The 16,360-nt window shown below is 52.4% G+C and overlaps 1 protein-coding gene across 2 annotated transcripts; it reads left to right on the top strand.

The window, feature by feature from the left end:
* The first annotated feature begins 332 nt into the window (after positions 1 to 332).
* On the top strand, positions 333 to 15,565 carry PLCXD1 (phosphatidylinositol specific phospholipase C X domain containing 1). Of its 2 annotated transcripts, XM_032147765.2 has the most exons (6): positions 333 to 407; positions 5,159 to 5,306; positions 9,693 to 9,829; positions 12,945 to 13,073; positions 13,794 to 13,949; positions 15,191 to 15,565. In XM_032147765.2, exons 2-6 carry the CDS (start codon positions 5,180 to 5,182, stop codon positions 15,470 to 15,472), a joined length of 831 nt encoding a protein of 276 aa, XP_032003656.1. In that variant the 5' UTR covers positions 333 to 407; positions 5,159 to 5,179; the 3' UTR covers positions 15,473 to 15,565. The 2 variants fall into 2 exon arrangements, with proteins under 2 accessions (XP_032003656.1, XP_058291077.1); XM_058435094.1 differs by lacking the exon at positions 333 to 407 and having other exon boundaries at positions 5,113 to 5,306.
* The last annotated feature ends 795 nt before the right edge of the window (positions 15,566 to 16,360 follow it).

Here is a 16,360-nt window from a genome sequence, read left to right as displayed (position 1 = left end):
TCAAAAAAAAAGCAAGGCAAGAAGGGAGAAGGCAGAAGGAAGTGGCTCCGCGGGACAGAGAAGGGGAGAAGGGGGCTCCAAACCCCAGGTGGGAGACCAGCCCGTGGTATGCGGTGCCTGGAGGAGGCGTGACTGATTTGCATAGCGCTCAGGGGATTGGTCTGACCAGGCCTGTCATTCACGCAGCCCGCGAAAAATCTGGCCCGCCCACCCCGTCTCCGTAATATGCAAATGCGGGGCGCCATGATGTTCTACACGCCTGGGGGCATTGGGGCGGCCATGATGTCAGGCACCGATGGGGGCGGCCATGATGTCAGGCACCGATGGGGGCGGCCATGATGTTAGGCACCGATGGGGGCGGCCATGATGTCAGGCACAGGTGGGGGCGGCCGTGATGTCAGGCACAGGTAGGGACGAGGGCAAGAGGGCAACGGTGGGAGTCGCCATGTTGGCTGGACCCAGCCAAGGGCTCGCATTTGCATATTAAAGGTTGCCAAGCCGGGTCTAAGAGCGAGGGCTTTCACGCTAGACAAGAAACATTTTTTGGAGCTGCGAAAAAACCTTTCAAGGACCCCGTTTCCTCTCTCTGTCTCTCTCTCTCTTTTTTTTTTTTTTTTGAGATGGAGTTTCACTCTTGTTGCCCAGGCTGGAGTGCAGTGGCGGGATCTCGGCTCACCGCAACCTCCGCCTCCCGGGTGCAAGTGATTCTCCTGCTTCAGCCTCCCGAGTAGCTGGGATTACAGGCATGTGGCACCACGCCTGGCTAATTTTTTGTATTTTTAGTAGAGACGGCGTTTTTCCATTTGGTCAGGCTGGTTTCGAACTCCCAACCTCAGGTGACCCACCCGCCTCGGCCTCCAAAAGTGCTGAGAATACAGGCGTGAGCCACCACGCCCGGCCCGCTTTTCCTCTCTATCTGCCTAAAATCGTGGCTTTATAACTCTTACCACAGGGTCGCGATCTCGGCCCACTGCAACCTCTGCCTCCCAGGTTCAAGTGATTCTCCTGCCGCAGCCTTCTGAGTAGCTGGGATTACAGGCATGCGCCACCATGCCCGGTTGATTTTTGTATTTTTAGCAGAGACATGGCCAGGCTGGTCTCGAACTCCTGACCTCAGGTGATCCGCCCATCTCGGCCTCCCAAAGTGCTAGAATTACAGGACTGAGTCACCACGCCCGGCTGGCCCTACCGTATTTACTATGCAGCCCAGAATGGGGCGTTCTTCACACCTAATGTGCAAAATTCTCAAGCCCCCCTTTTCAAGGTCACCTGCATTACAGATGGAATTTTTTCTGTTCTGTCTCAGCGCACAGAAGGCCCAGGAGTTAATTTACTCATTTAAGGATTAAAGTTATGAAGCCAGCTGGGCACGGAAGCTCACACCTAGAATCCCAGCACTTTGAAAGGCTGAGATGGGAGGATTACTTGAGTCAGGAGTTCCAGACCAGACTGGGCAACATAGCAAGACCCTATCTATCTATCTATCTATCTATCTATCTATCTATCTATCTATCTTTATTTATTTATTTGAGACAGTGTCTCGCTCTGTTGCCCAGGCTGGAGTGCAGTGGTGCGATCTCGGCTCACTGCAACCTCCGCCTCCCAGGCTCAAGGCGATTCTCCTGCCTCAGCCTCCCGAGTAGCTGGGACTACAGGCCGTGACACTACTGCCTGGCTAATTTTTTTGTATTTTTAGTAGAGACGGGGTTCCACCATGTTGGCCAAGCTGGTTTTGAACTCCTGACCTCAAATGATCCACGCGACTCAGCCTCCCAAAGGGCTGGGATTATAGGCGTGAGCCTCCCGGCACGACCTATTTATTTATTTCTTGAGACAGTTTCGCTCTGTCACCGAGGATGGATCGCAGTGACGCAGTCTTGGCTCACTGCAACCTCTGCCTCCCAAGCTCAAGTGATTCTGCTGCGTCAGCGTCCTGAGTAGCTGGGATTATAGGCGTCTGCCACCAAGCCCGGCTAATTTTTGTATTTTTAGTAGAGATGGGGTTTCGCCGTGTTGGCCAGGCTGGTCTTGAACTCCTGACCTCAGGTGATCCGCCCGCCTTTGCCTCCCAAAGTGCTGGGATTACAGGTGTGAGCCACGGCGCCCGGTCTGCCACGGATCTGCCTGATTCTTTCCCCTCAAGAAGTTGATCTTGTCGCTTCTCATAATACAGCTGATGCTTAATGTCCTCAGTGAGCCCATCCATAGTGAGGGTTCAGTTTAGGGTCCTGTATGTGCTGTCCACGTTCCCTTCTGGTACCATCACAGTCCTGGGGATGAACCTCGGATTTTTTTTTTTTTTTTTTTTGAGATAGAGTTCCGCTCTGTCACCCAGGCTGGCGTGCAATGGCGCAATCTCGGCTCAGCGCAACCTCCGCCTCCCGGGTTCAAGCGATTCTCCTGCCTCAGCCTCTTGAATAGCTGGGATTACAGGCGTCCGCCACCACGCAGTCTAGTTTTTGTATTTTTAGTAGAGACGGGGTTTCACCATACTGGCCAGGCTGGTCTTGAACTCCTGACCTCAGGTGATCCACCCACCTTGGCCTCCCAAAGTGCTGGAATAACAGGCGTGAGCCCCTGCGCCTGCCGATTTTTTATGAGTTTTAGCTTCAGATCTCCTATTTTTCTTTCTTTGTTCTTTTTTTTGAGATGGAATCTTGCTCTGTCACCCAGGCTGGAGTGTAGTGGTACGATCTCGGCTCACTGCAATCTCTGCGTCCCGGGTTCAAGTGATTCTCCTGCCTCAGCCTGTGGAGTAGCTGGGATTATAGGCGTCCGCCACCACACCCAGCTATTTTTGTATTTTCAGTACAGACAGTGTTTCACCATTTTGGCCAGGCTGGTCTTGAACTCCTGACTTCGTGATCCACCCGCCTCGGCCTCCCAAAGTGCTGGGATTACAGGTGTGAGTCACCGCGCCCGGCCAGTATTTACACATTTTCTTAAGAAGGGGACGGCCGCAGTGAGGCAAAGGATGACGTGCTTGTGAGATTGAGTGAGTGCCTGGTAAGGCTGCATTTTATGTAAGATAAGTTGAACGTCCATTCATGGCTGTCATGATGCGAATTCAGCTTCCAGGGTTTCTCTGCAGTTCCCACAGCCGAGAGTGGGTCTGTTTGGTCCACTGGGGGCCTGGAAGTTTATTAATATTTCTCAGTGGTGGTGTGCACTCATGTCGTGTGTCTGTTGTAAGAACAAGCAGGCCGGGCACGGTGGCTCACGCCTGTCATCCCAGCACTTTGGGAGGCCAAGGCAGGGGGATCACCTGAGGTCTGGAGTTCGAGACTAGCCTGGCCAACATGGTGAAACCCCGTCTCTACTAAAAATACAAAATTACGTGGGCATGGTGGCGGGTGCCTGTATTCCCAGCTACTTGGGAGGCTGAGGCAGGAGAATCGCTTGAATCCAGGGGGTGGAGGTTGCAGTGAGCCAGGGTCGCGCCACTGAACTCCAGCCTGGGCGACAGGAAAGCAACTCCGTCTCCAAAAAAAAAAAAAAAAGAACAAGCAGTAAGAGAATAAATGATTACTCTCTGCACATTTTTGCATTGGACGCTGAGACAGCAATAGCCGTGATCATTTAATGATTCTTTCTTCCTTTCTTTCTTCTTTTGTTTTCTTTTCTTTCTTTCTTTTCTTTTTTTGAGACACGGTCTCTGTTGCCTGGGCTGCCGTGCAGTGGTGCGATGTCAGCTCACTTCAACCTCTGTCTCTGGGGTACAAGTTATTCTGCTGCCTCAGCCTCCCGAGTAGCTGGGATTACAGGCACCTGCAACCACGCCACGCTAATTTCTTTTTTGGATTTTTTATTAGGGACAAAGTTTCACCATGTTGGTCAGGCTGGTCTCGAACTCCCGACCTCAGGTGATCCACCCGCCTGGGCCTCCCAAAGTGCTGGGATTACAGGTATGAGGCACCACGCCCAGTCCCTTAAAAACAACAACAACGACAACTCTTTTCCCCCTTTTATAAGCCTGGGAACCTTCCTCAGAAAGACTTCCTCCACCAGAGCCCAATAGTGTGGCAGTTGCAGGCAGAGCTCCCGTGAGGGCCAGGCTGGGAGGTGCAGGACCCAGGGCCCCCCAGGCAGTGCCTTACGTGGCTCTGCCATACCCAGGATGGAAGCCCTTAGAATCACCTGTGGCCCCTTTGCACTGCCCTAGGCTGAGAGGGTTGCAGTGGGCGGCTCCCCTGAAGGCAAGAGACGTGGTGCCGTCACCCCAGAAAAGGGGCTTTGTGAACTCCTTGCGTGTGTGGGGGGGTGGTGTGTCAGGTAGCTCTGGGCCTCTCTCTCTCAGTTCCACATGCACGAGAAACAAAGAGAATTCTTCCACTACACTCTTAGGTTCTGCCCCTGGGGGCCTGCAAATTAAACTGACAACAGACAGAGGAATGGGAGAAAAGGGTTTATTTCATCGGAATGTGGGGGCCTCACCGAAATGACATGGAAATCCCAGGAGGTGGTCAGACAGAGAAGCTTACATACTATTTTATCAAAGGACGATGAACTTACGGGGACGTGCTTAGACAAAGGGGTTTGAGCTTCCCAGGAGGTACCTGCGGGAGGTGCACACGTGGGGGACCTCACTGAAGATAAGGGTTCCTGTCGCCAGTGTGTCATGTGGATTCCTCTCGGGGAGCCTCTGAGCTGATAAGGGTGCAGCGTCATCTTCAGGGGTTGAGAGGGAGGCGGACACAGTTATAGGCTTCTGTCCCCCTTTTAAGCAAATCGGGGAGGGCAGAGGGTGTTTCTCGTGGCTGCCGCTTTGGATCAAAACAGTCCTTGCTCCAAAGCGGCCTGTTCCAGGGAGGCATGCTCTGGTTTCCTTCCTGCATCTCAGGACCTCCCTGTCCTCTCTCCCTCCCTCTCCCCTTTCTTTTTTTTCTTTTTTTTTTTTTTTGAGACAGAGTCTTAGTCTGTTGCCCAGGCTGGAGTGCAGTGGTGTGATCTGGGCTCACTGCAACCTCCACCTCCTGGGTTCAAGCGATTCTCCTGCCTCAGCCTCCCGAGTAGCTGGGATTAAAGGCGCCCACCACCACGCCCGGCTAATTTTTGTGTTTTTAATAGAGATGGAGTTTTGCCAAGTTGGCCAGGCTGGTCTCAAACTGCTGACCTGAAGTCACCATAAAAAACCTCTTTTCCTCTTCTCCTTCCTCAGGTTGCGCAGGGCTCACCTCTGATGGGCGGGCAGGTGAGCGCTTCCAACAGCTTCTCGAGGCTGTGCTGCAGAAATGCCAACGAGGACTGGATGTCGGCACTGTGTCCCCGGCTCTGGGATGTGCCCCTCCACCACCTCTCCATCCCAGGTGAGGGTAGAGTGGGGCGGGAGCTGTCGCGTCTGCATTCCCCAGGGGGGATGCCGGCTGTAGGACCAATCCTGGGTGTAGGAAAATCCTAGAAAGCCCACTGATGTGGACACACACATATGCACAGTGCACACGTGTGTGCATACACATATGTACATAGTCATGGACATGCACACATGCACACACAGGCATGCACACATGGGCACACGTATACACAGGCATATATGCACACGTGCACACAGGTACACGAACACATGTATACACACATGCACATATGCGTGCACATATGCACACATATGTACAGTCATGGACATGCACACACAGGCATGCACAAATGTGCACATGTATACACAGGCATATATGCACACGTGAGCACGTGCACACTGGTACATGCACACACGTATACACACATGCACATATGCACACACATGCACACATGCACACATGCACACGTACACATATGTACATAGGCATATGGACATGCACACACAGGCATGCACACGTGCACACGTATACACAGGCATATATGCACACATGCACACAGGTACACATGTATACACACATGCACATGCATGCACACATGCACATATATGTACATAGTCATGGACATGCACACACATTCACACACAGGCATGCACATATGCGCACATGTATACACAGGCATATATGCACACGTGACCATAGGTACACACACGTATACACACATGCCCATGTGCACACACACGCACATATGCACACATACGCACGTGCATACTGTGTTACTCTGTTCTCACGCTGCTATTAAAGACATCCGAGACTGGGTAAGTTATAAAAGAAAGAGGTTTAATGGACTCATAGTTCCACCTGGCTGGGGAGGCCTCACAATCATGGCAGAAGGTGAATGCGGAGCAAAGTCACATGTTACATGGCGGCAGGAAGGAGAACGTGTGCCAGAGAACTGCCCTTTGTAAAACCATCAGCTCTCATGAGACCTATTCACGATCACGAGAACAGCATGGGAAAGACCTGCCCTGTGATTCAGTGACCTCCCTCTGGGTCCCTCCCGTGACACATGGGAATTATAGGAGCTACAATTCAAGATGAGATTTGGGTGGGGACACAGCCAAACCATATCACATACACAGATGCACATAGGCACACATGCAGGCACACACACAAACACATACATACATATACGCACATGCACGCACACACAAATGCACACATGCACATCCCCACACATATGCACATGGAAGCATATGTGCACACACGCACATAGGTGTACACACATGCAGGCACATGTGGGTACATGTATACATGGACGTAGGCTCACATACACACATGGATGCACACACACATGCATGCACATGTGCGGGTGTGTACACATATGCACATGCAACACAAGTGTACACATGTACATACACATACACACATGTATACACATTTGCACCTGTGCGCACACATATACACATACAGGTATACACATGTATACACATGCACATACATGCACACAGACACACGTGCACACATGTACACATATTTGCACCTATGCACGCAGACACGTGTATGCACATGCATGTATACACATGCACACATGTACATGCACATGCACACATGTACACACATTTGCACCTATGCGCATAGACACGTATACATACATGCACACATACACACATGTGTACACATGTACATACGTGTACAAGGCACACACGCACGTGCACACATACACACATGCCCATGCACACAGGAGCACATGCAGACACGTGTGCACAGGCACACAGATACACACATGCACACGTATACACACATGTCCATGCACACAGGAACACAGGTACACACATGTTTAAACACAGGCACACACATGCACACATGCATATAGTCATGCAGACACACATACACATGTACACAGGTATGTATTGTCAACCTAAGGAAAGAAACTTAGACAAAATTAGTATAAGGAGGGGGTTTCTTTGAGGCACATTTGAGGACTGCAGCCCTGGAAACCCTCCAACTTGCCTTAGGAAGTGGCTGTGGAAAACAACGTCGAGATGGAAGCTTCTAAAGAAAAACGAACACATCAGGAGAGGGGGTGATGATGAAAGCTGTTTTTCAGGAATTCCTGTGGGTTACAGAAGTGGCACTGAGCACTGATCGTGTTCTTCCTTGAGATGTAGGGAATGAGTCATGGTGCCCAAGTGGGACAGCCCGAGGTTAATTTTTTTTTGTTTTTGAGACAGAGTTTCACTCCTGTCGCCCAGGCTGGAGTGCAATGGCCCCATCTCGGCTCATTGCAACCTCCGCCTCCCAGGTTCAAGCGATATTCCTGCCTCAACCTCTCGAGTAGCTGGGATCACAGGCATGCACCACCACGCCTGACTAATTTTTGTATTTTTAGCAGAGATGGGGTTTCACCATGTTGGTCAGGCTGGTCTCAAACTCCTGACCTGAGGCAATAACGCCCGCCTCGGCCTCCCAAAAAGTGCTGGCATTGCAGACATGAGCTACTGCACCCGACGTCTTAGGTTAATTTGTAGAGACGCGGGGCATCCATCAGTCTAGAGTTGACCTTGCAGGTAGCTTCCAGGGGTGATAACTGTAGCAGGACCAGCCACAGACAAAACTCCTCAGACACCGGATTACAGAAGGAAGAGGTTTATTCAGCTGGAGCGTTGGCAGACTTGCGTCTTAAGTGCCGAGCTCCCTGAAAAAGAAATTCTTGGCCTTTTTAAAGGCTTACGACTCTAAGGGGTCCACGTGAAAGGGTCATGATAGATCGAGCAAGCATGAGGAATGTGACTGGGGGCTACATGCATCAGCTAACAGAACAGAAAGTTTTGTAATGCTTTTTCATACAATGTCTGGCATTTACAGATGACACAAGTGGTTTAGGTCTGGGGTTGATATTAGTATTATTTTAACTCCTAGGGCTGGGTGGTGCCAAGGTTGTCTGGCTATTTATCTTACCTCTGTTTCTTTCCAACTTTTTGCTTTCTCCTGTCTTATAAACTAGGCAAGGTGGGGGTAGGAGGGCAGCAGGAGAAGTACTGGTCTCCTTCCTTAATACCTTAGCTCAAGATTGGGGGAGCAGGTGACTGTGGCTTCGTTCCAGTGCCTCTCTGGGTCTGGAGATTTAAAGGGGGTTCACGTTCCTCGGGGGATTTAAAGGGGGAAGTCCAGGCGTGGTGGCTCACACCTGTAATCCCAGCACTTTGGGAAGCCAAGGCAGGAGGATCACTTGAGTTTAGGAGTTTGAGAGCAGCCTGGGCAACATAGTGAGGCCCCATCTCTGCAAATATATATATACACACACACACACACACACACATTTATATATAAATATACATATGTATATTTATATATATGTATATTTATATATGTATATTTATATATGTATATTTATATGTGTATATTCATATATGTATATTTATATGTGTATATTCATATATGTATATTTATATGTGTATATTCATATATGTATATTTACATGTGTATATTTATATGTATGTTTATATATACGTATATATACGTATATTTTTATATATAAATATATATAAATAAGTAAATGTATAATATAAAAATATTTATATATTTATATATTTATAAATTTATTTGTGTTTATATATTTATAAACACATACATGAATATGTTTTATATATTTATATAAATACATATTTATGCAAATTATATAAATTTATATAAATGCATGTTTATGCAAATAAATATGTATGTAAATATATATACTACATATTTATATGTTTATATGTAAATATATATGTCTTATATATATCTTAAATATAGATATATTTATATCTATATTTAACAAATAACTACGTGTCATGGGCAGGAAATGAAAACGTCAGCCATCAGTCAGACCACAAAGGTCTGTGTTTCTTGCGGCTGCCATAACAAGTGACCACACGTCAGGAGGCGACAAAGAACAGAGATTTACTCTCTCCCAGTTCTAGATACAGAAATCTGAAGTCAAGATATAGGCAGGACCACACGTCCTCCAGAGGCCCCGGGGGAGGGTCCTTCCTGCCTCTCCCAGCTCCTGGGGGCTCCAGCATCCCTGGGCTTGTGGCTGCATCACTCCAGCCTCTGCCTCCGTCTCCACGAGCCCTTCTCTGTGCTGCGTCTCCTCGCTCTGTCTCTTAGATGGACACCTGTCACTGGCTTTGGGGGCCCACCCTCCTCCAGGATGATCTCATTTCCACCTAATGATATCTGCAGAGACCCTGTTTCAACAGGAGTCCTGTTCCCAGGTTCCAGTGGACGTGAGTTTCGGGGGTCAGCGTCCACCCTTCCCGCCACGCCTGTGCCCGTGCTGTAGGCAGGCGACGGAGCGACTCACAGCAGGTGGCGGGGACGGGCCTGATGGTGACACGTCCGCGTGTGCTTTGCCCTCAGGGAGCCACGACACGATGACGTACTGTCTGAACAAGAAATCCCCCATTTCACACGAGGAGTCCTGGCTGCTGCAGCTGCTGAACAAGGCCTTCCCCTGCATCACACGCCCTGTCGTGCTGAAATGGTCCATCACCCAGGTACGGTCTGCGCCCCGTGGTGCTGACGTGGCCAGTCACCCAGGTGGGGTCTGCGCCCCGTGATACTGACGTGGCCAGTCACACAGGTGGGGGTCTGTGCCCCGTGGTACTGAAATGGTCCGTCACCCAGGTGGGGTCCACGCCCTGTGGTGCTGACGTGGCCCGTCAGCCAGGTAGGGTCTGAGTGGTGCCCTGTGGGCTCAGGAGGCAGACGGCGACTGCAGCTTTGCAGCACAACACAGTTCCTAACCCAGCAGCGGAGACAGGATTAAAACAAAACCTGCTGCCCACCCGGACCCCCCTCCCCAAAAGCAGAAGAGAGGGGAACAGTGTTTTTATTTATTTTATTTTTATTTTTTATTTTTTGAGACAGAGTCTCGCTCCTCTTGCCCAGGCTGGAGTGCCGTGGCGCGATCTCGGCTCACTGTGACCTCCACTGCCTGGGTTCAAGCGATTCTCCTGCCTCAGCCTCCTAAGTACCTGGGTCTACAGGCACCTGCCCCAACACCTGGCTAATTTTCTGTATTTTTAGTAGAGACAGGGTTTCACCATGTTAGTCAGGTTGGTCTCGATCTCCTGACCTCATGATCCACCCGCCCTGGCCTCCCAAAGTGCTGGGATTACAGGCGTGAGCCACCACGCCCAGCCCCGCGTTTTATTAAATGGCGTAAAGCTAATGCCGTGAGCATTGCGGGCCGCCACTGAGAGCTGCAGATGGAGAGGGTCTTGCCCTGTTGCATCCCAGCAGACACAACCCCTTTCTTTTTCTTTTTTTCTTTTTTTTATGAGACGGCGTCTCGCTCTATGGCCCAGGCTGGAGTGCAGTGGCGCAATCTCGGCTCACTGCAACCTCCATCTCCCGGGTTCACGGCATTCTCCTGCCTCAGCCTCCCGAGTAGCTGGGACTACAGGCGCCCGCCACCACACCTGGCTAATTTTTTGTATTTTTAGTAGAGACGGGGTTTCACCGTGTTAGCCAGGATGGTCTCGATCTCCTGACCTTGTGATCCACCCGGCTCGGCCTCCCAAAGTGCTGGGATGACAGGCGTGAGCCACCGCGCCCGGCCGAGACAACCCCTTTCACGCCTGCACTCAAGACAGACAGGGACTCATTTCTCGTGTCTTTAGGGCTGGAGGTGGGTCTGCAGTTTGCATTCAGGCACCTGCTAGTTCCTGGGAAACAGGGAGACAGGGCCCTTTCTCCGTAATAATCACATTCATTCATTCCTTTAGAGACAGAGACTTGCTCTCTCACCCAGGCTGGAGCGCAGTGGTGCGATCTCAGCTTCCTGCAGCCTTGGCCTCCCGGGATCAAAGGATCTTCCTTCCTCAGCCTCCCGGGCAGCTGGGACTACAGGTGTACACCACCACACCAGGCTGATTTTTAAAATTTTTAGTAGAGGCCGGGCGTGGTGGCTCACGCCTGTCATCCCAGCACTTTGGGAGGCCGAGGTGGGCGGATCACGAGGTCAGGAGATGGAGACCATCCTGGCTAACACGGTGAAACCCCGTCTCTACTAAAAAATACAAAACAATATTAGCCGGGCGTGGTGACGGGCGCCTGTAGTCCCAGCACTCGGAGAGGCTGAGGCAGGAGAATGGCGTGAACCCGGGAGGCGGAGCTTGCAGTGAGCCGAGATCGCGCCACTGCACTCCATCCCGGCCGACAGAGCGAGACTCCGTCTCAAAAAATAAAAAAAAAAAAAAGTAGTTGGATTGCTGCTTTGAGCCACCACACCTGGCTCTTCCATTTTCAGATCAGCTTTTGATTTTTCTACTGTCATTCTGGGTTGAGAGCGTAGTACCATGTCGTTTTCTTTGAGTTTTCAGTGTTAATGTTAATTTCGGCTTAAAAAAATTAAAGCATTACTCCTTTTAGTGTTTTTTTTGAGACAGGGCCTTGTTCTGTCGTCCAGGCTGGAGTGCAGTGGTGCAATTGGACCTCGCTGCAGCCTCCACCTTCCAGGTTCAAGCGAGATCCTCCTGCCTCAGCCTCCCGAGTAGCTGGCATTACGGGCACGTGCCACCATGCCTGGCTAGGTTTCTTTAACTTTTAAATTTTTTTTTTGTAAAGATGGGATTTTGCTATGTTGCTCAGGCTCATCTGCAACTCCTGACATCAGGTGACCCTCCCATCTTGGCCTCCTGAAGTGCTGGGATTACAGACGTGAGCCATAGCACCTGGCCAATTTTGGCTTTCTATTTTATTTACTTACTTATTTATTTAGAGATGGAGTCTGGCTGTGTCGCCCAGGCTGCAGTGCAGTGGTGCGATCTCAGCTCACTTCAACCTCTGTCTCTGGGGTACAAGTTATTCTCCTGCCTCAGCCTCCCGAGTAGCTGGGACTGCAGGCGTCCGCTACCACACTCGGCTAATTTTTTGTATTTTTAGTAGAGACGGGGTTTCACCACGTTGGCCAGGCTGGTCTCGATCTCCTTACCTCATGATCTGCCCGCCCCAACTGCAACCCCTTCTGGTGACAGCCGGGAAGAGGGTGACTGGGGATCTGCAGGGACGTGGGTGAGGCCTGTGTCAGAGCTGGGGCAGGTGCATTTCCCCAGGACAGAGTCTTGCAGGCTCTGTTGAAAGAGGCCAGGTCTGGCCGGACGCGGTGGCTCACGCCTGTCATCCCAGCACTTTGGGAGGCCGAGGCGGGTGGATCACGAGGTCAGGAGATCGAGACTGTCCTGGCTAACACAGTGAAACCCCGTCTCTACTAAAAATACAAAAAATTAGCTGGGCGTGGTGGCGGGCGCCTGTAGTCCCAGCTACTCTGGAGGCTGAGGCAGGAGAATGGCACGAACCTGGGAGGTGGAGCTTGCAGTGAGCCGAGATCACACCACTGCACTCCAGCCTGGGCGGCAGAGTGAGACTCTGTCTCAAAAAAAAAAAAAAAAAAAAAAAGAGAGTCCAGGTCCCCGGAGATCAGGTTTTCCAAATGCAGGTCCCCGTGGCTGCAGAGCTCCCACCCAGCACGTACAAACAGCTGTTGTTACGACATCCACGTCCCAGTGGACGGCAGGACGTGTGGGTGGGCCAACCTCGCAGCCCGTCCCTAAGCCCCCCAGATGCAGCACTCAGCCAGGCAGACACGACAGCAGCCTCTGTCCACAGGCGCTGGACGTCACGGAGCAGCTGGACGCCGGGGTGCGGTACCTGGACCTGCGGGTCGCCCACATGCTGGAGGGTTCGGAGAAAAACCTGCACTTTGTCCATATGGTGTACACAACAGCTCTGGTGGAGGTGCGGCCGGGCTGGGGTGGGACACAAGGGGGAGAGAGGGAGGTGGCCGGGCGCTGGTGCAGGTGCGGCCGGGCTGAGATGGGACGAGAGGGGGAGAGCAGGAGGTGGCCGGGCACTGGTGCAGGTGCGGCTGGGCTGAGATGGGACGAGAGGGGGAGAGAGGGAGGTGGCCGGGTGCTGGTGCAGGTGCTGCGGGGCTGAGGTGGGACGCAAGGGGGAGAGCCAGAGGTGGCCAAGCTCCCGTGGGCATGAAACGGCCACATGCAGATCTGGACAAGAGACGCCGGCCTTTAATGGGATGGTGACGTCACCTGTACACCCAGACGGGAGATGCTGACCCCGGCAATCCGTTACGGGGATTTCTTTTTTTGTTGTTTTTTTTTGGAGATGGAGTCTCTCGCTCTGTCCCCAGGCTGGAGTGCAGTGGTGTGATCTCGGCTCACTGCAACCTCCGCCTCTTGGGTTCAAGGGATTCTCCTGCCTCAGCCTCCCGAGTAGCTGGGATTACAGGCATGCGTCACCACACCCAGCTAATTTTTGTATTTTTAGTAGAGACAGGGTTTCACCATGTTGGCCAGGCTGGTCTCGAACTCCCGACCTCAGGTGATCCACCCGCCTCGGCCTCCCAAAGTGCTGGGATGACAGGCGTGAGCCACCGCACCTGGCCTTCCCTGTGTTGTTGGAGTCGTGCAGGACTCAGCCCCGCGCCCCCCTCCCCAGGACACGCTCACGGAAATCTCGGAGTGGCTGGAGCGGCACCCGCGTGAGGTGGTCATCCTCGCCTGCAGAAACTTTGAGGGGCTGAGCGAGGACCTGCACGAGTACCTGGTCGCCTGTATCAAGAACATCTTCGGGGACATGCTGTGTCCTCGTGGGGTGAGGAGGGGAAGGGCGTCCCCACGTCTCTCCCGGGTGTGGGTGCTGCCGTGATTCCTGTAGCAGGTGAAGCCATCGAATGGGGCTCGCTGCTGTCCCGCAGGGTGGGGGGCCCTGGCTGACCTGGCGGAGTGGCTCCCGGTGAGATCTGCTTCCCGTGACGGGTTTAGAAATGTGTGCAGCGTCGTCGGGCGCGGTGGTTCACGCCTGTCATCTCAGCACTCTGGGAGGCCGAGGCGGGCGGATCACGAGGTCAAGAGATCGAGACCAGCGTGGCCAACATGGTGAAACCCCATCTCTACTAAAAATACAAAAATTAGGCTGGGTGTGATGGTTCACGCCTGTAATCCCAGCACTCTCGGAGCCGAGGTGGGCAGATCACGAGGTCAACAGATCGAGACCAGCCTGACCAACATGGTGAAACCCCGTCTCTATTAAAAATACAAAAATTAGCCAGGCGTGGTGGCGGATGCGCAGGATGCAGTGGCTCACGCTTGTAATCCCAGCACTTTGGGAGGCCGAGGCGGGCGGATCATGAGGTCAGGAGATCAAGACCACGGTGAAACCCCGTCTCTACTAAAAATACAAAAAATTAGCCGGGCGTGGTGGCGGGCGCCTGTAGTCCCAGCTACTTGGGAGGGTGAGGCAGGAGAATGGCGTGAACCCGGGAGGCGGAGCTTGCAGTGAGCCGAGATCGCGCCACTGCACTCCAGCCTGGGCGACAGAGCGAGACTCCATCTCAAAAAATAAAAAATAAAAATAAATAAATATATAAAAATAGAGACAGGGTCACCCTATGCAGTCCAGGCTCGAATTCCTGGCCTCAAGCGATCCTCCCACCATGTCCTCCCAAAGTACCGGGATTACAGGCGTGAGCCACTGCCCCTGGCCATACTTTATTTATTTATTTGAGAGGGAGTCTCTCTCTGTCCCCCAGGCTGGAGTGCAGTACTCCTGCCTCAGCCTCCTGAGGCCGGGAAAAGCCCACCACCACACCTGGTAATTTTTGTTTTTTAGTAGGCGGGTTTCACCATTTTGCCTCAGGTGATCCACCTGCCTCGGCCTCCCAAAGTGCTGGGATGACAGGCGTGAGCCACCGCGCCCGGCCAGAATTTCATTTTTGGTTTATACTCGTGTGTTGAGCTGGTGTCCCAACTTCCCCGCCCTCCTCTCTCCCGGGTGCCCCCCGTGTCCTCGGCTCTCCTCTCTCCCCTGCACCCCTGAACTCTGGTCCTTTGCAGGAGGTGCCGACGCTGCGGCAGTTGTGGTCCCGGGGCCAGCAGGTCATCGTCTCCTATGAGGACGAGGACTCCTTGGGCCGGCACCACGAACTGTGGCCAGGAATCCCCTACTGGTGGGGAAACACGGTGAAGTCCGAGGCCCTCATCCGATACCTGGAGACCATGAAGACCTGCGGCCGCCCAGGTACCAGGTCGCCCCTCGTGGGGGTGGGTCCCACACAGCCTCCCGTGACGCCCTGCGGCAGGCCGGATCCACGTGGACTTGCCTTCACTTTTACGTGAAAACAATTTAAAAGGAATGCATGAGCCGGGCGTGCTTAACCCTGCACCTGTAACCCCAGCACTTTGGGAGGCCGAGGCGGGCAGATCACATGAGGTCGGGAGTTTGAGACCAGCCTGACCAACACAGTGAGACCCCATCTTTGCTAGAAATAAAATTTAGCGGCCGGGCGCAGTGGTTCACGCCTGTCATCCCAGCACTTTGGGAGACCGAGGCGGGTGGATCACCTGAGGTCAGGAGTTCGAGACCAGCCTGGCCAATGTGATGAAACCCAGTCTCTACTTAAGAAGCACCCAGGGAGAAGGCAGTCCATCTACATTGGCCAGGGGAGGGATCAACAAGGTGTGGCCCATCCATGCGGTGGAATATTACGCAGCCATGAAAAAGAATGAGGCTCTGACGCAGGACGCGGCGGGCGTGAACCTTAAGACATCAGGCTCAGTGAGAGAAACCAGACACAAAAGGACACGTAGTGTGTGAATCCGTTTACAGGAAATGCCCAGAACAGGCCAGTCCAGAGACAGAAAGAGGATTTGTGGTTGCCGGGGGGCTAGGGAGGGGAAATGAGGACTGACTGCTTCATGGAAACAGGGTCTCCTTTTAGGGTGACGAATGTTCTAGAACTAGGGAGAGGTCAGAGTTGCACAATGTGAATCCACTTTAGTGTTTTTAGTTAATGCTTTGATAGAGAAGGGGTCTCACTGTGTTGGCCAGGCTGGTCTCAAACTCCTGGTGTCAGCCAGGTGCAGTGGCTCACACCTGTGATCACAGCACTTTGGGAGGCTGAGCTGGGCAGATCACCTGAGGTCAGGAGTTGGAGACCAGCCTGGCCAACACGGCAAAACCCCTTCTCTACTAAAAACACAAAAAATTAGTGGGCACAGGCTGGG

The sequence above is a fragment of the Hylobates moloch genome, unplaced genomic scaffold (assembly GCF_009828535.3).
Source record: "Hylobates moloch isolate HMO894 unplaced genomic scaffold, HMol_V3 SCAFFOLD_828, whole genome shotgun sequence".
Lineage (NCBI taxonomy): Eukaryota > Metazoa > Chordata > Mammalia > Primates > Hylobatidae > Hylobates > Hylobates moloch.
The sequence above is the reverse complement of the archived record's forward strand: the minus strand, read 5'-3'. Positions and strand labels throughout refer to the sequence as shown.